Source organism: Talpa europaea, assembly GCF_964194135.1.
Source record: "Talpa europaea genome assembly, chromosome: 15".
In the NCBI taxonomy this organism is placed as follows: Eukaryota; Metazoa; Chordata; class Mammalia; order Eulipotyphla; family Talpidae; genus Talpa; species Talpa europaea.
Window position 1 is genome coordinate 48,448,864 of NC_140083.1, and position 23,972 is coordinate 48,472,835.

At 34.8% G+C, this 23,972-nt stretch overlaps 1 protein-coding gene across 1 annotated transcript in view; it reads left to right on the top strand.

The window, feature by feature from the left end:
- Positions 1-23,972, top strand: part of SENP1 (SUMO specific peptidase 1) — a gene marked incomplete at both ends in the record, with an annotated part of 40,601 nt that overhangs the window by 2,145 nt on the left and 14,484 nt on the right. The window contains 12 exons of the mRNA XM_084255599.1: positions 1,784-1,831; positions 2,952-3,082; positions 3,729-3,813; positions 8,582-8,741; positions 12,416-12,587; positions 15,618-15,721; positions 15,802-16,088; positions 17,768-17,822; positions 20,010-20,048; positions 20,865-20,949; positions 21,179-21,334; positions 23,521-23,652. Coding sequence (XP_084111725.1) covers positions 1,784-1,831; positions 2,952-3,082; positions 3,729-3,813; positions 8,582-8,741; positions 12,416-12,587; positions 15,618-15,721; positions 15,802-16,088; positions 17,768-17,822; positions 20,010-20,048; positions 20,865-20,949; positions 21,179-21,334; positions 23,521-23,652 — 1,454 coding nt within the window. The remainder of the gene's footprint in view (positions 1-1,783; positions 1,832-2,951; positions 3,083-3,728; positions 3,814-8,581; positions 8,742-12,415; positions 12,588-15,617; positions 15,722-15,801; positions 16,089-17,767; positions 17,823-20,009; positions 20,049-20,864; positions 20,950-21,178; positions 21,335-23,520; positions 23,653-23,972) is intronic.

The window sequence follows — 23,972 nt, forward strand, 5'->3', positions numbered from 1 at the left end:
TGTTTTATTTAGATATTTCATTTGTTTCATTTCTTCTTGTGACAAATATCAATGAAATCACATTATCTTTCTCCTATTTTATTAAGTATGATACTCTTTAATTTCATCCATATTGTTACCTGTGGCAAAATTTCAACTTTTTAGAAGTTAAATAGTAGTCCATGTATACCACATCTTTATCCAGGCATCTACTGATGGGCACTTAGGTTGTTTCCAACTGTTGGCTGTTGTGAACAATGCTGTGATGAACGCGGAGATGCACATCTCTTTGAATTAGTGATTTTGTATTTGGGGGAGTAAATACCCAGAAGTGGGATAACTGCATCATTTGAGATTGTTAATTTTTTGAGGACTCTCCATCCTGTTTCCATAATGGCTGCGCCAGTTTACATCCGCATCAACAGTGTGCAGTGGTTCCCTTTTATGCACATCCTTTCCAAAACTTATTTCTTATGGTTTTGGGAGTAGTCATTCTCACAGGTGTGAGGTAATGGCGCACTGTGGTTTTGATTTACATTTCCCTAATAATGAGATGATAAACAGCTTTTCATTTGTTCATTATCTGTCTTTGAAGAAGTGTATTCAGATCCTCTGCCCATTTTTTAATCCAGTTTTGTTGTTGAGTTATATGAGTTTTTTTTTTAAGATTTTATTCATTTTTGCATAGATGAACTGGGGTGTAGGCCTGAAGTGTGGGGAGAGGGTGAGAGTATTCACCAGAGACAGAGTGGGGAGCAGAGCTCCCTGGTGGCCTAGGGGTTAAGTTTCAGCATTATCACCTCCATTGAAGGCTCACCATGATGGCCTAAGTACTCCCTGGCCAGGGAGCTAACCCACATATGAGTTCTTTATGTATTTTGGATATTAACCCTTTGTTAGATGTGTGATTTGCAAATATGTTGTCTTTTTTTTTTTTTTTTTTTGGATGATGATGGTTTTACCATCAAGCAGTCTTTTTGTGTGCATTTTGTTACGGTGACTATAAAGGATACCTATTATTATCCAGTCTTAGTGCATTCAAGCCCTGATATTGCTATGTAGCTATCAAAGTCCTCAATCTCTTTAAAAATTTGGTGATAAGATTAAATGAATATATGTGTCTGTTAGCATCACTAGTCTTCTTTTGGGAACCTGCCAAGAAGCATGTGCACCAAGGGTTTGTTTATTAACCTTATTCTAAGCACTTAAGCTTTGTAGCTTCCATTTTCTGGGGAAACTGGATGTACAACAGAGGAGAAAGTAATTTATATAGGCAGAGGGACTTTGATTTGTAGCATTTTAATGATGGGGGAGATAACTGTGAAGTATTCCTTGATTGTCCTACTAGTAGCTCTGTATTTGCTATTAAGTAAAATGTTGAAAAAGAAACTTTAATAGGACCACTATGATTTATTACTTATCTATAAAATGGTTTTGCATGAGGTAATGAAACTGGATTGGGAAGAATTTCTGGATTGTAATTTTAGTGCAGTCTTTTAACTTCATGGTTGTATGCAGATAACTCAAATCTCCAAATGATCGACTCTCCCAACTTATTCTTGGCTTTAATATTCTGTCATTCTGCCAGTAGTTGCTGTTTGGCATAGCACAGGTTGCAGGAATGTTTGGAACTACCTCAGGATAGTTTTAGTTCCCATTATCTTCTCATCGAGTTAACTCTCCATACCACCTTCTGTTTTTCTCCACTGAGACTATAAATGTCACTTCTGAGTGACTTCCTGTTCTTTATTTATATGAAGTAGATGTTTTAGTATGTAATGTTTCCATTTTCTGTCTTTTATAGGATTTTGTATCTCTGCTAAAGTCAGTGATGTGAGAAGACCTGACATGGGTAAGACTATGAAGTCATTCATTCCTCTTGGTACTCTGATTAAGCTAGAGTGAAAGAATGGGTTTTCCGAATATCTTCATATTTGCATCTTTGTTTTTTAATATTTTCAGAAAGATCTCAATCCTAATGTAATACTACATATCAACAATTTTGTTTTCATTGGTGCATTGCTTATAGCATCTTTTGGAAGCATTTTGTATTCATTGTACTGAAAAAGCCAAGTATACACTAGCAGACGTTTACTGTGTGCAAGGCCCTATTATAAGTACTTAAAATATATTCATTTAATTTTTACAACTGCCTTACAAGGATTCCTAATAGTCCCTAGTAGGTACCGTCGTTAGCCCTATTATATGAAAAATGAAACTGAGAGGCAGAGATTTAGAAACTTGCCTAGGGTCAGACATCCATGATTCTCAGCACCAGAATTTCTTTACTACTAGTTAAGAAACCTGTACCCCTCTTCTATATGCCTTCTGCATGAGACATAATTTGATTAAGGTAAGTGTTCTTTTTTAATTTTAAGAGTTTATTTGAGGATTTATCATTTCCAGTCAGGTAGCACCAAACAACATGTAGTTAGGGTCTCTCCTGATTTTAAAGTAAATTTTTAGTTTCGTTTAGCTAGTGGCATTGAGAATTATGATTGGGACATTTTCCACTACCATAGTACTTTAAGTCTGTAAAGGAAAACAATAAAAAGTTAGGACTAGTAGCCAATTTTGAAATAGAATGAAAAATGTATAGATTTAGATCTTATCCTCTGTGCTCCTTTTAAATTCACGTTAGTCTTCTCTTCTACTTTGTCTTTTTCTGTTAGTTTAATTTATCTTCTCCCTTCCTTGATAATTTGTCTCCCTTTTCTTTATATTTGTACAGCTCTTAAGGTATTTAGTAGATGATCTCAATCAATTACAAATGAGCCAGTTTTTACCATTGGGTCTCTTTTTGACAATGACATTTTGAGATTTCTTGCTAGTGTTTAGTTATGAAAGACAGGTTTTATTTGACTGTAGAACTGTTCTTTGGGAAACAGTTTTACTAGCTGAGAAGACTGGTTCATAGGTAAGTAGTTATTGAAGAATTATGTGACTTGAACTAATCCAGACTCTTTCCCCAGATGATATTGCTGATAGGATGAGGATGGATGCTGGCGAAGTAACTTTAGTGAACCACAATTCCATATTCAAAACCCATCTTCTGTCACAAACAGGTTTTCCAGAGAACCAGCTTTTACTTTCTGATCATCAGGTTAGGAAATTTTTCATCCCTTAATTAATAAATTATTTTGCCATAAATTTTCATCTAATGTAGTTTAAACTCCACACTCAAAAGTACAAGCATATATGTAAACTTTTTAGAATCAATTCTGGTGTTTTGAATTCTGCTTCTTAAACACTAGAACAGAGTTAAGTATGAGTTCTTTGAGAATGGTACATTTTAGAAAACTTTTATTCCTTTGAATATTATGGTTACCAATATATAGGTCAGTGTCGTCTTAAACTAGTGTTTTAAAATGACTAAGTATTAAATGGTGGATAGTAAGGAATGAGTAAATGTATAGAATCAAGACTTTGCCAGCCTGTTTGATATATAATACAATGTGCTGTCAGAGCATTATGTGCTAAATGTATATTTACTTTCTAATGAGAATTGTTTGAATTAAGTTGTATAATAGGTATTTTGTCCATTTTCCCCTTGAAGACACATTCATTTAGTCAGATTTTCTGTGCTTTTATTTCTTAATATGTAATTTAACTAAACTGTATGTAAATAAAATATAGCTATGTTGAGTTCTGAAATATGTCATAGTCTAATGAGACATTTTTCCTGGTATAAATTTTTATTTTTTTTTTTTTTCAAAATAAGATTTAAGAAAAATTTCTGTTTTGTTTAGATTTTACCTTCCAGTCAAGGAAATTTGGATCAATCTTTTACATACTCCTCAAGAAGTGCAGCTTATAACCCAAATTATTATTCAGGTATGACACATTTCTTGGAGTCAAGGCATTTATTTATACCTTTTAGATTTCTTCTAGCAAGTCATATGTCTTTACCATCTGTAAAAGTAAAAGCATTTCCAAAAAGAAATGGTATTTTCGCCACTAAAACATTTTAATAAGCTCTGTGTGTGTTTGCTGTAATACTTGACTGATCTAGTCTCAATCAAAAATTAATTTTTTAATGGAAAAGGATTTTTTTGAAATCCATTCTTCTTTTGTCCATTCTACCATTGTAAAAACAGTACAGCTTTGTTTTGGCCTTTTTTTTTTTTTTTTCCTTTCTTTTGGGATATGTGTATCTGATATAAAGGATATTTATTTTGTATTGATTTAAAGCACAGAGCTAATCTATTTGTATTCTGCCTAAAACTATGAATCCTGAAAGTTCATTTCTACCCAAGCTTGTCCCTTAGTCAGGGCAGGAAATAGTAACTGCATGTTTCTGTCTAGCACCTGCCACAGCCATGCTTGCATATTCAAGGGCTTGCCTATTCATCTTGTGATCCATGACAGAAGTCAGCATTCTCTAGGCTAACCCCTGGCCTACTTTTCAGCTACCCACTTTCTACAGTTTGGACTTCCAATAATCTGCCTCTATCTTGAGCAAACTAAGAGTTTTTTGTTGGTTAGTCTCCTGGCAGTGTGACCCAGGAGGTTATAGTCATCTTCCTATATCTTTTCACTCTTTGTGCTTAAAATCTCCTCACCTTACCACAAGTGTGGACGTACTGGCAATAAATACCTTTGAACCTTCTCCAGTGGGATTTTTATAAGGAGAAATTGAGAAAATAAATATGAAATGCAAATAATAATTATTGTTATTTGGCTTCCTCAGGATTCTTTGTCAACAAGATGAGATCTCCTCCCCTAAAGAGACGTTAGTATGATGCTCTTTTAGATTTAACTTATATTTAAGTGTCATTTAGTTGGGTGGTACTTTACCCTGGGTACTAAATTTCCTTTCCAGGGTTGAAAAGTGGTCTTCACATAGCATATGCATAATTTGTATAGAAAAATCAGTTAATTTGTTCAGACAGTAACTCTACTGTCATAGTTGTGAAGCAGAGAGCCTGAAATCTGTTGATTAATCCTGGGGGGAAGGAGTGTAAGTAGTTAATGAAGTCAGATCAGTAATATTTCTTGAACTCAGGCTGTGTTTACTTGTAAATTCATGTGCTGATTTACCATTGGACAGCATTGTTTGCACTTTATAGTAATTACTTAATCAATTTTTTATAGAAAATTACACTCATTCTTCTGACAATAGCTCAATTCTTATTTAGTCTGGCCTTTTCTGATTTTTATCAGTGTGTACATGCACTGTATACATGTGTGATTTGATACAGATAATTTTTTTTGCACAAAATTTTTTATTTTTTCATTTTGTTGTTCTTCAAATTTATCATTTTTTTGTTCATTTCTAAAAGTCCATGGAATTGATTATACACATTCATGTTTGTGCAAGTTCCAGAATCAAAAAGCTCTGAAAGCCAAATTTATATGGCATGAAAACTTGACCTAACCTGAGTTCATTCCTTGGCAAAGCCTACATGGATTGACATAAAGCTGTTTGTGTTGTTTTTATCTCTGTAAATATGAGTATGCATTTTGTTGGAGATAAAGCAATATGTTTGATAATAGGTGCTGCTTCAGATTATATTGAGTCCAGCTCAGAAACTGGACTCAAGGGAGTTCTGATTTAAGATAATGGGCCTCTGCTTTCATTTGCTTCATTATTTTCCCTGTGGTTTTGGTCTCTTTCACCCTTGCCATTTTCAGGTATTATAAATAACATCACTTAATATTTATTTATAGAGATTTTTCTATTAAATTTCAATAGTTACTTGAGATTTACAAAAGATGTATTCCAGGTCCTCTCAAATCCTCGTGTTCTTGACCATGGTGAATATTTGGCCAGACAATGATTTTTGAGAGTTACATTTTTCCTATGTTTGTCCTCATACCACAAGTTGATCCACATATCAGAATCTTAGTTTCATCTCTCACTTGAAGTCCATTTCTTTAAGAAAAGAAAAAAATTACATAATAGCTCCTTTATACATGGTGATGAATAAGATACAAAGTGAATGATAAAGTCTTTTTGAAATGGGGAGACTGAGCTATAAGATTTATTCTCTAAATTTCCCCCTGAAGCAGAGCCTCTATTAAATTTCATCTAGTCCCTACCAGATAAATTTGTGGCATGTCACAGACCTCCAAAGTTGCTCTCTATCGGTGAATGCCATGGAACTATATATTTTTTTCTGATAATAAAATCTTTAATTCAAATCAGCTTTTTATGTGTACTTCTAAAAACTTTCTTCCTTTGCTAGATCTATCTCAATTCATTCAGGTTGTGAAGTTTGTCTCTGCTGTCACCTTTGGATTTAATCCCCACATTGATTTCTTAAGCCTTACCTGTTGATTGGGCTAGATGTGGGCCACCAGTTTGCTTGCTTTAGTCTTCTCATACTGACTGTTTGTATTTGTCTTCTCTCTCACCCTGCTGTCTTCTCCACCAAGATGAAAATGAACACAGGAAAGCCCCAAACTTTAGAATCTAGTGCCTGGAACATCCTATTTACTGTTTACTGGATCTGTCTATCTCAAGTTTTTAAAAAATCTGCTTCTCAATCTACTTAAGTTTAGACCATTAAAACATTTGATTTTTTTTAGAAAGCAGAGAAAATACAGCACTTTCACTTTATAATAATGAACATGAGACTTCAAGACTTGATTTTATTGAGTACAATGAAAAGAAAATTAAAACATTTTAAACCTTAAATAAAAGTAGATTAAGTTGAAAATAAAATATTTTGCTCATGCTTGGAATCATCAATGTCTTATCTTTGAGAAATGTATTAAATTAGGTTGCATCCAGTTATAATAACTAAAGTTTTTAAGAGAAGCAATTGATAGTCACTTTCATGGTTATTACCTGACATACTTTTTAAAATATAAAATTCATTTTGTCTATAAAAGTATTGCCTGCCTTTACTGAAAGTTTGAGGGGGGAGGAGAAAAATACCCATCACCCTATTAAAATTTGGGTGTATTTCCTTCTAATTTTGTATATGTGTATATGCACATAATAAGTAGTCTGATTTGTGGCATTTGCAACTCTTCTTAGTGATGACAGAATCCCAGGTTAAGCCCTGATTTTAAAAAAACAGTATCTGTAGTTCCCCGTTGGTCCCTCTCCAGCTTTGCTTGATCACATTAGCAATAGAAAATTATTTAGTGATTTCATTGAGTGGGAATGGAATTACCTTATTTGGGTCAAACAGAGTACCTGATCTTGTGCTTTTCCCTTGCATTTTAGAGCTTAAATGTCTGTCAGATGCTTTTGAGGAGACTACTGCAGCTTATCCTTGGTCTCAAATTTCATACCCATTAGGGTAATTTACATTTTATCACTTACTTTATTGTTACTTCAAGTAACATCTTGAATGTCAAATCTCTAGTTAGATCACTCCTTAATCAAATTTTAGCCAAAAGATGTGAGAAACAATAATTTCTACTTTAGGACTTTGCATTTAAATTTAAAGATAATTTTATGATCCTTTAGTGACTCCTTTTAATTAGCTGTGTGTCTCTGTCCTTAAAGTAATAGTAATAGATACTAAGTATAGGTACTGATTACAGAGAGGAAAAGTTAGAATTCATTTACTTTGGTTCATCCACCAATGAATCAGCTGACATCACTCTTGACATCACTCTTGACTGCTGCTTTTTTTTCTATTTCATTTATCCTAAATCCTGATAATTCTGATCAAGCTAAAAAAGACACAAATTAGTATTGTTGGCTGCCTTAATATTTTAATAGTATAAATATGTATCTTGTAAATTTCTATATCAACATACCTTGAAAGAGGATTGTCAAAATGATGTCTGTAGTAGACAGAAATTCAGGAAGTAGAGAAATTATTCTTATTTACCCATTGGTACTTCTTACTTCCATAGCCTATCACCTGAAGTTATTTAGAAGGCACTGTTTTAAATTGTCTAAATCTGCTGATAGAAGAGGGCATGGAAATTATTCTAATCCTAGCTAAAACCTGAGGAGATTTTTTTATTAAACTAGCTTGGAAACCACAAGTCATAAAGTTAGGTAATAAATGGTCTGATGGCAGTAGCAAACATTGGAGTATTGATACATCTGGTTATTATAGCACTAAGTGACTGAAGGTTGTCATACCAGAGCTAGATGGGTTATTCCTGCCATAACCAACCAGAATAAGCAGCAATTAGGTTATCTCTGCTCTTAGAGAGAGGCCCTGAATCATGAACATGGTAACTAAAACTGAGAAAGTAACACCAGCTGCTTAGTAAGCATTAACTGTTGTTCATTTGAATTACAATTCTCCTTGGCCCTCCACCTGCTTTCTTACTGGTCTGGCCTACCTTCTTTCAGGCCCAGGCCTGGGAGTGCTTGCAAGATATAGTTGGGGTAAAATGTTGACTTTTGGTGGACACCACGGAGTCACATTGATGCAGATAAGGCACATGGCTGTGGCAGGATTCAGCTCCTTCATCAATTTTCAGGTTAGTATGGCTGAATCAATTATAGTTTGTAGAAGTTCCCTTACTGCAGACTTTACTGGCAGTGGAGACTGGGATCATTCTTCCATGAGAGACATGCTGATGTGCCACATTGCTTTGGAATACAATGTTGGACATGGTTGCACTCATATGGAGCACCAGGTATAATTATTTGTTTAATTTATTCAAACTTTTATTCTTCTAGACAACCCTTCCTCAGACAGTTTTCTTGGTTCAGAAGACTTAAGAACCTTTGGTCAGAGTGCAAATGGCCAGTGGAGAAATTCCACTCCAGCATCAGGTTCAACTTTACAGAAATCAAGAAACAGCCGAAGTCTTTACCTCGAAACCCGAAAGACCTCAAGGTGGGTATTCTTGGTGGTTACAGACCCTTCCTTTGAGCTTTAAACCATAAAATATGGACAAGTCCATTTTAAATTTTCAATTCTTAATTTACTTGGAGCTAAATTTTGGTCACAACCAAATCTTATGATTGGAGGAGAGAGTTTGAGGAAATTTTTGGTGGATATGACTATATTAAAACCCTTGAGGATCAGTTTGGCTATTATGAATCTGGAAGTGAGTATCAGTCAGTTGTCAGTTTCTGTACTTTAGTAGCAAAGAATCTGGCACATTTTACAAGCAGAGACTTGACTTAAACCAAAGCAGCTCTATACCTTATGGCCCTAGTCTACTAAACCGAAGCTACTTAGAGAACCAAGTCACAAAAAAGTTTATCCTATTCAGCCTGACTTCATAAAGCCTACATATTCCCTCACCAAGATGATACTGATTATTAAAGTCAGATGTGTTTGACCTAAACATTTTTTCCACAGCTACTTTATTACAATATGAAAAACAGCTTTTTTGAAATAGTATTTGTGACTTTAAATTCCACTCTGGGTGATGGATTTTTACAAATGTAGGATCATTTGAGTTTCTTAAAGCTAAGGTCTCTGGTGTTGATTGATACTAACAAGATGACTTATTTTACTTTTTAATTATTAGTACGTGGACTCTGGGAACATGTGTCAATACTCCCAGGAGTCATCTTCCCTAATTGTTAATATTTTTTAAAATTATACAAGAACACATTAATAACATTCACATTATAAAAATTAAAATATTGCTGTTAAAACTAGATATCCCTTGACCACTATCCACAGTCTTTTCTTTCCCTTTGATGTGGTTCCTTCCAAACCTTTTCCTATGCTTGTTTCTTTTCATTCTCTCTTATATAGCATATATATGCTATGTATACTGTGAGATTTATAGTAGTTTTTTTCTTCATTAAAGTTATTTTATATATATAATTATACATAATTTGGCGAGTTGGGTTTATTCCTTAATAATTTCATAGTTTTTAAAATATATTACAGAAACAGTATATGTGTTTTATAAAAAAACAAACAAAAAAACCCGAAAATGCAATTAAGGGAAAATATAAAGATCACATTCCCAACAGACAGAAATCACTGATCTCTGTACATGTCCCTCTGAATATTTTTCTCTGTGCTTGCATACTTTTTTAAGTATACTTTTTAAAGTAAAAATTAGTTCATACTATACAATTTTTTTGTAATCTGCTTTTCCAGTCCTCTCAGTAAATTTTATGTGAGTAATTTTTCCAATTCAATAAATTTTATCTTTTATACTAAATTATATTTAAAATTTCCTATTGACCCAATGTATTCTGCAGTTTGTAAACTCTAGTTAGTTTGTATCTAGATTTGCATCTAGTCATTATCACCCTTAAATTTCTTATTAATCTATAACAGCCTGTTTGTATGTGACAGGACTTTTTCTCCTTAACGTTTACCTTTAGGATTTGATATTTATCCATAGTATTATTGTTTTGTCCTCTATCCTCTGTATTTTTTATAAACTAGAATTTTTTACTGAATAAAAGTTGATGCTATTTTACATCACATTAGAAAACCTTACGGTGTCTGGTTTACTTAGCTTTAGTGAGACTTGGGTTGACCTGTGAATTAAGGAAAACTTAGCTTAGTCCTGAATTTGTATTGTTAGGTTTTCCTTTCCTTTTTTTTTTTTCCTTCATATTTAAAGAACAGGTTTATTAGGGGACAGGAAAGGGATAGGTTTGCTGAGAGAGGCCTGCATGATTGCAGGAGGGCGGCCTTGAGGAGAGCGGCCTCCACTGAGGGAGGTCAGTGAAGAGAAGCCCCGGCGTGGGACAGATCATGGGCAGCCAGGAGGCTGCTGCCCTGCGGAGGGAGAGAGTTGGTGAAGAGGCACCTGCATAGTCACAGGTGGGCAGTGGGATTACTGCCAGCTTTTCCTTTTTGTAACTAGAGTGTAAGCTAAATGAAGTTATCTTGGTATTTTATGAATGAACAGCTTCATATTAGCCTGATAGTTATTAATAGCAACTGATAACACTTACCTGATAAGAAGTTTATTAAAGTTGAAATTAATGAAATAACATCTTCCTAACATCTTTTCTTCTACAATTTTTAATTGGCACTCTCCTGTAAAGTACAGCTTTTTTCCTCATTAGTCAGACCTATTTGATTATTCCAAAATACATTTTCTACTGTGAATGCCAGATAAATTAGATCTTTCTTATTCACTACCAATGTCCAATAAGTTTTTTTTTTAAATAACAACTTCCTGTGGCCTGAATTATTCTTTGTTGTTGTTTTTTTTTTTAGTGTCATTATGGATTCAGTGTGTTTCAATACACAATCTACAATTTCAATCCATAATCTACAATTATTCTTTTTAACACTCATAACATTGGCCAATACAGACTCCAAGCCTGCTTCCATGTGTGCCTAATACTGTTAATTTCTGGTAATTCCCTTGCTTTCTTGAGGATCTTGCATTAAACACACACACACACACACACACAACCAGAAGCATAAATACAAAAGACATTTTGGGGAATTCATTATGCCATTTCCAAGCAGATTATACTTTTCTTGGCATCGTTTCCTATATGCCTCCACTCTTCATAAGGAAGTAAATGTTCCTGAAATTCTGAGTCTTTGCTCTTGCCTCACTCTAACACACGTAGAAATCATTAAAGTTTGAAGAACTGAGGGTATATGTGGTTTTTTTTTTTTTTTAATTTTCTTAAGATGTAATCTGATTCCATTTGGATTCAGACCACATGTCCTGATTTAAAGAATTGATTTCATTGAATTCAGCTTAGTCAATTGTATACCTCTCTCTATTCTGCAACTTCAGTAAAAAGAAAGATCATTATGCTGAGAGCAAGTACCTCAGACTTTCTGAGTAATGATAGATGAAAACAGGCACCTAGAAAAAACTATTAACTGAGCCTTAGAGATTACAGTGGGTTTTGAGTTCACAAAAATAAGGTTTCCTGCCAATTTTTAACTTTAGATGGGGCCTAAATCAGATGAAAACAAAACTCTCCTTCAGAAGTGGGAACTAGTGAGACCAGAAGAGAATTCATAGTAAGAGAAGTAATCTAATAAAAAGCCTTCTGATAGTTTTAATGAAGGATGGGGCCCTTCTGTTGCTCTTTTAGAAATTTTTAAAATTCATTTTAAGAACTTTGTTGAGATTCTTTAACTTTATCCATCTTTGCATATTTAATCTTAAAATAATTTCCTCCAAATGGCTTGGGGGAGGGTCTTTGGGCGTAAATAGAATCGTGTGCGTGTGTGTGTGTGTGTGTGTGTGTGTGTGTGTGTGTGTGTGTGTTAGCATACCTAGGATCCAGGTTTTCTGAGGAAATCTAGTCTGATATGCTTTCTGTCATACCACATAGCTTTGTGGTTTTTGACCAAAAAGGTTATAGATTTAGAAGCCAAGAAATATAATTTAAGGTCTTTGATAATAACATAGTTAGGCAAGACTAATAGCTCCTAAAAGGTAGAACTTGATACAGCAACCCATGTATCACTTCTTGTATATTTCCTTCAAAAGGTACAACTGTCATTCTGCTTGTTAATTTTTGTTTTTGTCATTCTTTGAAAGTGAAAATAATCACTAGAATAGATTTTCTTATTTACTATTTCTATTGTTTTTACAATTTTTTTTTTAGTGGATTATCAAATAGTTTTATGGGAAAGTCAAGCCATCACTGCCATGTATCTGCATATGAAAAATCTTTTCCTATTAAGCCTGTTCCCAGTCCATCATGGAGTGGTTCATGTCGTCGAAATCTTTTGAGCCCCAAGAAAACTCAGAGGCGACATGTTAGCACAGCTGAAGAGGTAAGGAAACTATGCAACAAAAGCTACTAAAAGCTAGGATCTTTCCCTATATACAACCATTTGTTCACTCTGATATAGATGTTTATTAACGATTCTACTTAATACTTTCTGTGCTTTTAATTACTTTTTTTGAGTGCTGTCATCTATTCTAAAGAAATTAAATTTACCAGTAATTCATTATTTTTTTTTACCATCTTCTATTCTTGTTGGACAGCATATTTAATCTTCAGTACTGTTGCAATGACCTTTCAAAAAGTCATTAATTTTATGTTCACATTGTAAAAATCAAAATGTTGCCATAAAGCTAAAGATCCCTCAACGACTAACCACAATCTTATTCCCCTCCCTGTTCTCCTCTGTCTTTTCTGGACCCTTCTTAACTCTACATGTGGCAAAACTGGTTAACCTAGATTTGATAAAATACTTGCTTTCTTATTAAAACAATGTTTTCACAAAAGAAAAATCAATAGACCAGTTAAATAATTTGCATCTTTAATTAAGATCTTTGAGGTCACAGATTTTCCCCAAAGAACAATCTTCTGTTGACACTTTAATTGTTCCATCCACTCACATTGTGGGAAATTATTAGCAAAATTTGGACACAGAAAATAACCTCCAGAACTTTTGAATCATCCTTAAGATATCACTATAAAAAGATAGTGTGAAGTTTCGTGCAGTTTTTGCCCACCCTTGTTTCAGCCCACTCACTTCCATGCTGCTACTGCCACGGGAAGAAACCAGACCGAAACATCCACACAAAAGAAATTTTTTATGTTTGATTTATCTCCTAGTTATTGCATTTCTCACACATAGATTGCAGCTACTTGTAGAGATCATGGTCCCCTGAATGTAAACATATATTTCCTTAAGCACAGAGATATTAGAAAAGTACCATAGCCTACTTCTGGAACAAATGCTTGATTTTATTACGATTTTTCTATTGGCAAAGGTATATAAGCTGAAACCTGTGTTTTGGGGGGAAGAAGGAATGGGTGGGCATAAAGAAGCTGATCAAAACTCTTTATCAGTCTGTTTTTCTAGGCAAGCCCTCATTTTTGACCCTGACAATAAAACTTGTTTTTTCTTACAGTATAGTGACCGTTATTTTTAAGTTAAAAAAAATTATCAATATAAATTGTTAATGTATTTATTTGTATAAGAGAAAATGTGTTTATATATGTTCATTTAAATATTAAGCATCTAATCAAAATTAGACTTTGCTGTGGAGAAAAAATGAACTGTAATGACCTTATATATATTTTATTAGGTTTCCAGTTTAAATATATTATTGTTTTTAATCTTTTTTACCCCGTGAAGTGGGTGGAAATGAGGTAATAGCTACAGATTTGGAAATTAAAGGTTATACAGCTGGAAAATGACCAGCCCATAACTCAGGTCTTCTGAAGGATTCTAGACTGATGTTCTTTCTATTACACAATACAGTGATGTGGTTCTTGCCCATTGGAGCTCACAGATCATGTGGTCAAGAAGGCAGCATTTCTTATATATAAATAATGCTAAATGATTTTATAATTTGGTAGCGAGGTGAGAAAAATGAAGTGATTATTTGTGACATGGTTAGTAAAAACTCTGCATCTTTTTGGTTTTAAGTTTGTGTTGAATCTAAAATACTCAAGCAGAGATTGGCAAAACTAGTAAATCACATTTAGCAGGGAAATGGGTAGACAAGAAACTGGCAACATTTGCCTTTGGTGATAAGAGTTGAGCAACATTTGTGAAAGGGAGATTTATTTTTCATTATGCATTTTCCACTATTAAATTTAGTACCAGGTCTGTATTAGTTATTATATTACACAAGTTACTGCTTTTGTAATTACTGGAGTTGTAGAGCTTGTGCTTCTGCTGGAGTCTAGATAGTCTGTGGGATACAGAGACTTATAGGGAAAGAGACAGCAGCAACATGGCAGCTCGATATAAACTCTGCAGTCCTCCTGTGCCACGTATTGTTGTTACTGGGGTCATGAAGATCCTTTAGACTGTATGTCATTGTAAGCCTGCCAATCACCCACTAACAGCCAGTCTTTTGGACCACTTAGCTCTTCTTCCTGTTGCCTCCTCCTCCAGCCTGAGAACTTGAGGTGGCTGATTTTTTTACTCTGTCAGCCAATACTCTAGGTCATGATTGCATCAGTGGAAGCCATGAAGTAGAATTCCCCTTTCTTCAACAGTATGATGCCAAGGATTAAATCGGCTATGAAACAAATGATTGGGGAAATTTTGTTTCAGTTGTTATTGGTTTGTAATCTCCTACCATGAAAAGCAAGTTGCCTATGCTACAGAAACAAGGAATAGCCCAAATAATATGAATAACATATTGTTATATCAGTTTTTGTTAAACTTTAACAAGTTATTTAGATATTTAGTCTTGGATATTACAAAATTGCAAATGAAAATGTAGTACTTCCCTTCCCTCTACTCCCACCCGGAGATTAAAGAATTTCTTAATGGGAATTTACAAATTAAAGGAAAAACTATTTTCTGTGGAAATGTTGAAGTCTCCTAGGAAGATGCAGTTGCTTATGTTAAAGAAGGGAGATTATGTAATAATCTTATTGCTGGATTTGTTCATCAAATTCAGGAATATGAAGCCATCTACTTAACGAACACTGTTTAATCTTATAGCAGGAATTTGAGGACAATACATGAGAAATACTTGGGAAATATGCAAGTGTTGACTGTACAGAATGACTAATTCAAGGGCAGCATTGAAGAACTGTGCTATCCAATAGGGTAACCACTGGCCCACATGTGCTATTTAAAATAATTCAAATTAAATAGTGTCTTAGTTATACTGGTCCTATTTCAAGTACTCAGTAGCCACATATGACTATTGGCTAGGACAGTACAGACTATTTCTATTATCACAGAAGGTTTTGTTAGATAGCACTTTTATAAAGAATGTGAATTTGCTTGGGAAAGAGAAAATAAGGACAGTTTGCTTCTATGAATCAGGATGCTACTTTGAGAAACATTTGCCTCATTGGATATGTTTGTTTATTTGTTTTCTAGACAGTTCAAGAAGAAGAAAGAGAGATATATAGACAACTGCTGCAGATGGTTACGGGGAAACAGTTTTCTGTAGCAAAACCCACCACACATTTTCCTTTACACCTGTGAGTCACAGAAACATTTCAAATGAATTTAATTCTGCATCTTATTATTAGATATTGAAACTATATTCTTTTCTTGCTAGGTCTCGATGTCTTAATTCAAGTAAGAATACTTTGAAAGACTCACTGTTTAAAAATGGAAATTCTTGTGCAGCTCAGATCATTGGGTCTGATAATTCATCATCTGGATCTGCCAGCATTTTAACTACCCAGGAACAATTGTCCCATAGTGTATATTCCTTGTCATCTTATACCACAGACATTGTTGCATTTGGTTCCAAAGATTCTGATCCTCTCCATCAAACCCAGCATCACCACTCTCTTCCACATCAGCCAGATAACTTACCAGCTTCAAACACACAATCTGAAGGTAAAGATGACATATAATTTCAATCTAATAGCTACTTAACTGTTTCTTGGATCTATGTGAATTATAGGTTAGGTTGTTAATACACATGTATCGTAAATACATAAAGGCACAAAAAAATTCAGTTAGCCACGCCATGACTAATCTAAACCTACACTCTTTCTTCCATAGAAATACAAAGACTTTGATGAAATAATTAATTTTATTTATTTATTTTTTTTTTTTTGCGAGTTCACCAACTTAGCTTTACTGTATCTGCTTATACTTGAAGACTTAAGGCAGAATAAGGGAGTGTCTTTCTCTAGAGTGGATTTATACATATCACAAACGCATGTCTATACAAATTTGATGATGTAATAAATATTGCAAAATAATTCTAAAGATTCATTTTCTACTATATGAAATAATTAATTTTAGATTTACTTCCTGACCAAAGTGTCAAATCTGAGTATATTCAGTCAGTTTATTATTTTCTCTGTACCTTGTACTTTACAATGAAAATTAACTACTCTGAAATTCTAGGAGTTCTGGAACATCTGTTCAGTATTGTAATAAAAGTTATTTCTTTTTGCATGGAAGAACTGGGGTGTAGGCCAGAGGCGTGGGGGTAGGGGGGGGGGTGAGAGGATTTACCAGAGACAAAGCAGAGTAGGTGAATTTATTGAAATACATTGCTGAGGGGAGCAGCAGGCAAGACAGGAGAGTTCTTCTGTGCCATGTGGGTTAGCTCCCTGGCTGGGGATCGAACTCAGGCCTTGGCAATGATAGTGCAGACACTTAACCCCTGGGCCACTAGGGAGGCCTATAAAGTAACAGTTTTTAACCAGGTAGTACTTGGAAAACCTGGACAGCAAGTTTATACATTTTAGAATGATTGTCAGCAAGTTTTGGAAACATTTTTCTACCAAACTTTGAGCTCATGATAATATTCAGTTTCTTAGCATTCTTGTTAATTAAGCTTTTGCTATGATAGTTTTCTTTGTTTGCTGAGTTTCCCTCTTTAGGTATAGGCATTATATATGTATTTATGGAGGGTGTGTTTAGGTTTGTAACTTAAGACAAATCCTGAGTTAAGTGGTTATACATTAGGGATCTTTTGTTAGGTCAGTCTCTAAGGCTCCCCCCTTCCTCTGTTTCTTTTTTATAAGATTTATTTATTCAAGTATCGGGGTACAGGCCAGATGCGCAGGAGGTTGAGAGGATTCACCAGCAACAGAGTGGGGAACAGAATAAGCAGACAGACGAAATACACTGCTGAGGGGAGCAGTGGGTGAGACAGGAGAGGTCTGCTTCGCCATGTGGGATTCTCGCTGGCCAGCTGTGATCGAACCAGCATTGCAGAGGCTGCAGACAGCTTCACAATGTGGCGCTCAACTGCCTGCCACACCAGGGAGGCCCCTCCTCTGTTTCTTAAAATTGCCACTTGGGGATTAAAATTGTTGGTGGCATCACCATGTAGTTATACATACTCATGGAAACTTGTATTAAATTTAATAAGTACCCTCATTAGACCCTCATTTCTGGCTTACAGATAAGAACTTTCTCTTCTATCTTTATCCTTTATTTTGTTATCTTTATGGAAACAGCATATAATTAATTATGGTAGCTTAAGCTACAGACATCTAAAACATATAACGTGGAATTTTATTAATAATGAAATGTTCTTGTGTTTCTTTGTTTAGGATCAGACTCTGTGATTTTACTTAACGTGAAAGATTCTCAGACTCCAACTCACAGGTAAGTTTTTTTCCCTCCCTTTAATCACAATTTCTTCACAAAGAGTACATAATATAGAAGTAAAACTGCTTCAATTCAGACCTCTGTAATGAGTTGTTCGAATTATTTCAGTGACTTCTAATTGGTCTACTTCCTCCAGACTCCATTATGTTCTTCCTTCCATCTTTCACCATGTTTTCTAATCTTTAGTCCATCTTCCATTCTACAACCAGTGTGATCTTTCTAAAATGCATATTTGGTCATTTATTGAAGTTCTTCTAGAGTGACTTAGCAGACAGAATCGATCCTAAACTCCTTAGTGCGGTATATAGAACACTTTCTCCACAAGCTTTGCTTCCTATTATACATTCTTTGCTAAACAAGTGTTTATAGTCTGCTGTATGTTATGTATTTATACAGACATTGGGTGAACAAAATGAAGTCCATTTTTTCCTGGCGGTTATACTTTTGTAATGGTTGAGATGGAGATGGATAGAGAGGGGTGAGGGATAGATATTGAACAAATAAATATATATTCCTGGTAGCAATAAGTGCTGTGAAAAAAAATAAAGCGGAGTAATATGTAGATTTGGGTTGGGGAGCATTTTTCATATAGGGTGGTCAGGGCAAATCGCTGCTAAGATAATACTGGAGGAGAGACATGATAGAGGAGGTGAGAAAAGGAGCCACCTGGAAATATGGAACTCTCTTGCATTTATTATATGCTGAAGTTACTTTCAGTTCTTTAAATATGATGTGCACTTTCTTATATCCAGTATTTATTCTGCCTGTTTCTCTCTGCAGTAATCTCTTGTCTGACTGGCAATAGTATCTTTTTAAGTCTCAATTCAAATGTGATATTCTATATGAAGCTTTAATCTGTAGGAGCTATCAAGACTTCTTCCTCTGTAATCCAGTAGATTACTACTGAGATTGCCAACCAGGCTTTACCATGTATAGCTTTGGCAGTTCATTTGCTATTGAGTTCAGTTTTCCATTAAGAAAATTAAAGATAGTAAAATGTTCTTTCTCATCTTAGTTCACTTACTTTTTTGCAACTTCCCTATATTCTGAACTTTAGGTACTTTCTAAAATTCTGTCTTTGTTTTAGTTTCTCTAGGAGACTTTACAGTTTAGATTCCTTATTCTCTACACATTTTTTTCAGAATCAGACTTGAATTCTGATCTTGCCTTTTCCAGTTTCATGTAATTTTGGACAAGTTACTCTTCTGAATCTCAGCTTCCTTATGAATAAATGTCAGTATTAATACCTTATTATTGATTTGTGAATATTAATTTACAATTATGCACTGTAATAGAGTTTCAGGTATAGTGCACAAAAGTAGGTACCCTGGCTTGGGAAGAAATTGATCTCAGGTAGAGTACTCTCAAATTGTTCTTTACTAAATCTACCTTTGTTTATGGAAGACTTCTCCTAGTGATGAGTAGAGAATGAAATGGAAATGGTCTGTTGGGTCAGATTGACTGCATAATGCTGTTTTTTTAATTGGAGCCTACTCTCCCAAAGGCTTGTTTCATTGCTCTATCCAGTAATTTTCTTGGGAAAAGCATTCACTCCACTCCATTTGTTTCTGTGAGAGGTCCTTCACAGAGGGGTTGGCAAAGAGATAAAGTTTGAGACGATCAGGAGACCCAATGGTAGTTAACAGGCTTGTGATTTTGCTTGTCACTATTCACTTGGGTTGTGAACAAGAACCCAAGAATAAGACATGGCATATTGACATTGTTAATTCTCTGCTTCACTTCACTCATTGCTATCTAATATGGACTATTACGTGGGTGGATATTTCTGTATCTACCGTGATTTTTTTAGTATATTGTGATTTAAGTAGACTAACAAGTTGTCCAAGTACACATAGAGTTGATTAAATCATGAATCTCAGGGAAGAGTAATGTTCTAGCTTAATGTTTTATCTGACAAGTAATGTACTTTTCACATAGTGCTGGTCTCTCATGCATGTAAGAAGCTATGCTAAATTTAATTTCTCTGCCAACCTTTGTATGCAGATAGCTCATATTTATATTCCTTTAGTTCCCAAGTACAATTATTTTATATAATTTAGTTACCTTTTATTCCATCCTTCAGCATTATTGTGAACTATTTAAATGATTACTTTTGTTGGTACAAATATTGAATTTTCTCATAAACTTCCTGCTTATTTGTTAACATTTTTTCCCCACCCATAGTACTACTTTTTTCCAGGCAGAGCTGTGGATCAAAGAATTGTAAGTTACTATTTTTTCTTCTCCATCACTTCATTTTTAATTAGAAGAAAACCAAACAGTTGGTCAATCACCCTGCCTGTGTTTAGTCAGTAAAAATTATCTGCTTATATCTATTTATAAAGCAACTTTTAAGTTGTTGGGTTTTCAAAATTCTGTAGGGGTTTGAAACATTTCTTTGTTGGACTTTCTAAATCTATAACAATTACTGAAGCTAAATTGAATCAGAAAAAATATTTCAGCTAGCAATTAGAATAAGTAAATGTCCTTATTTTCACTTTGATTAAACTTATTTATTGAATAATTCATATTTTGGGATTTACAAAATCACTGAAAACTTTTAGTTTTCAATTTCAAGAACTCACTTTGAATTATCCAAAGTTCTTGTTGATTTATTTTTTAAAGAAAAAAAATCCGTACTTCTTTTGGATATAATTGCAATAGATATAATACTTGAATTAAAACCTCAGTGATACCTTGTTTTATCTTCTCATTTGGGATTTGCTCTCATTTTTGGATTTCCAGAATGAAACTTCACTTTCTCCATAACCTTAGGAGCGTGTTTTAAAAATACTACATATTTACAAATACCCACAAAAGTCATCACTTCACTTTTAGCAGCAAGCCTATAATTCTTATCATTTCAATAAAGAGCAAAATAGTTTCAATAACATATGGTGTCATTCTGGGTCTGAAAAGTGTAGTGATAAGTTAGCGTGAGGATTTTTGGCTTTCTTTGTGAGGGTTTTATATTTAATGTTCATTGTGCATCAGTAATATGCTTGACGCATTTCTGCCACATACCTTTTCATTTCCTAGAACTAGTGTTTATGATTCTCGAGCACGAGAAAGGTTACGCCAGATTGAAGAACAGAAAGCACTCGCATTACAGCTTCAAAACCAGGTAAAACAAATTGGCATAAAATTGTTGGCATAAATAGTATATCAATGTTGAAACTACTTTGAAAGCTTACCTGGTTTTGGGATCAAAGCTGTTATAATTGCAAGATTTCGTGGTAGCATAACTTTGTATGATAAGTGATATATATTGGTCTTTCTCCAACCAGTGCTACTCAGTGTATATGAGAAAATAGATTTATTTATCCCACTTATTCTGAAGTTCTGCCTTTCAGAGATTGCAGGAACAGGAACATTCAGTTCATGATTCAGTAGAACTACATCTTCGTGTACCTCTTGAAAAGGAGATCCCTGTCACAATCACCCAAGAAACAGAAAAAAAAGGTCATAAATTAACCAATAGTGAAGATGAATTTCCTGAAATCACAGAGGTAAGCTATGTATTAGAAATTTCTGCACAATCAAAGAGCTGTGTTTAGGAAGAAGACTTTGGACAAATTTCAAACATAAAAGCAATGTAACACACCTGGTATTTAAATTTTACTGCATATGTTTGTTTCTATTTGTATTATATGTCAATCTTGGCTTTATTTTTAAAGGATTATTGAAAATTGGGAACAGAATTATGGGTGACTTGAGCAACTTCCGTGAAAAAGCATTTAATAAATTTGAGTTTCATTTCACGTACATTTTTACTTAACGGATTTGACATCAAATAGTAAGCTGTGGCTTGCTATTTTTTTAAAATAATAACTAATTTATAGAAAGTTTGGAAGACTGGGCTTCCCCGGTGGTGCAGCAGTTGAGTGCTGGGTTGCGAAGCTGCCCGCAGCCTCTGCAGCGCTGGTTTGATCCCCGGCTGCTCCCTGGCCACCAGAGGAGGGTCCCACATGGCGCGCAGACCTCTCCTGCTGCCCGCTGCTCCCCTCAGCAGTGTACTTCGGTCCTTCTGCCTGCTCTACTCCCTGCTCTGGCTCTGGTGAATTCTCTCGCCCTCCCGTGCTTCTGACTGTACCCAGTGCTTGTATAAATAAATAAATAAATAAAAACAAATCTTTAAAAAAAAAAAAAACAAAACAGAAAGTTTGGAAGATACATAAAAGTTTATGTACCCTTTTATTTCTATTTATTGAGGTAACATTAGTTTACAACACTGTCTAGGGCCCAGGAGTACATTTTCTCACCTCAGCAGCCACATGTATCACACCACAACATCCACAGATACCCAGGCACCATCTATCACCAACCAATTGGCCCTTTCTACCCTTCTCCCTCCCAGCCTTCTCTGGTAACCACCATTTGTTGTTTAAATCTAAGGGTTTGATTATGTTTTTGTTTTGTTTGTTCATTTGGGTTTTTTTTTCCTTTATTTTCCACAAATGAGTGCAATCGTGAAGTATTTGTCTTTCTCCTTTTGATTTATTTCATTTAGCGTTATCACCTCAGGGTACATCTGTGTATCCTGACAATGACAATATTTCATCTTTTTTGTAACTGAGTAGTATTCCATTATGTATACATACCACAGTAGTCTTCATTCATCTGTCTTCAGGCACTTAACGCTATTTCCATATCTTAGCTATTGTGAATAGGGCTGCAGAGAACATAAGGATGCAGATACCTTTTTGAATTAGTCTTTTCAGAACTTTTCAGGTAAATACCCAGAGTGGTTTTACTGGATTAATGGTAGTTCTGTTTTTAATTTTTTGTGGAACCTCTGTATTATTTTCCATAGTGGCTATAACAGTTTACATCCCTACCAATAGCACGTGAAGTTTCCTTTTTCTTCACATCTTCACCAGCTCTTTATTTTTGGTAAAATGCAGTATGTGTGACACTTTAAAATAATGTGTTCCTTAATTCTGCTGTTAGAAAAACTATCAAAGCTGTGTAGTGAATAGCCACATATTTATTATAGTTGTGCTGGCTTCCATATTTTACATTTTAAAAAATAACCTGGGCCTCCCCTGGTGGTGCAAGTGGTTGAGCGCAGTGCTGTGAAGCTGTCCGCAGCCTCTGCAGCGCTGGTTCCATCCCGGCCAGCGGGCCAGGGTCCCGCATGGCTCTGCAGACCTCTCTTATATCACCCGCTGCTCCCCTCAGCAGTGTATTTCGTCAGTCTGCCTGTTCTGTTCCCTGCTCTGTCTCTGGTGAATCTGCTCACCCTCCTGCTAATCTGGCCTATACCCTGGTTCTTGTATAAATAAATAAATAGATCTTTAAAAAAAAAATCCTAGGGAAATGTGTCTGAAAGATACTACTTTTACTCCCTTATTACCTTTTTGGGAAAAGTTTATTTCTTAGGAAATCATATGCTCGGCGATATAAAGTATCATTAGATCTTCTCATGACTTAGAAAATTTGATAGCACAAGATTATTTTAGGCTTTAGAAATAATATGAAAGAAGGCTCTGATTGTCATGCTAAAAAAGAAAGAAGGATAAGCTGGGATGGAAAGAAGTATTACGGGGATTATAGGAAGGAATAGAAACCAAAATGTTAGATAAGTAAGCTTTTTATGTGATAAATAACAGCCTGAGGGGTGTATGAAGTTTGATGAGAAATCTGTGTGTCTGAAGCCATGTATGTTGATTTCTGACATCTTCTGGTTCCCTAGGAAATGGAAAAAGAAATAAAGAGTGTATTTCGAAATGGGAATCAGGATGAAGTTCTGAGTGAAGCATTCCGCTTAACCATTACACGTAAAGATATTCAAACTCTAAACCATCTGAATTGGCTCAATGATGAGGTAAGTGATCATGTATCTTTTTTTTATATTCAAGCAGTGAACACTAAGTGGAAACTAAAGTCATTATCTGACTGTTTCTCAAAGTGTGATCCTCAAATGACCTGTATCAGAATCAAGTCTCAGGTCTCCATTTTTCTGAATAAATATGAAAGAAACGGTGTGGTGGAGATAAACCTTTTAAACAAACATCCTGGGCGGTTTTTATGTACCTTAAAGTCTGAGTACTGCTCAACTTAATCATTATATGTATTGAAGATTTGAACACTGAGAGATTTACTCAGTGGTAATCTCAATCTCTTTAGTACATACCTTGCAGTTAG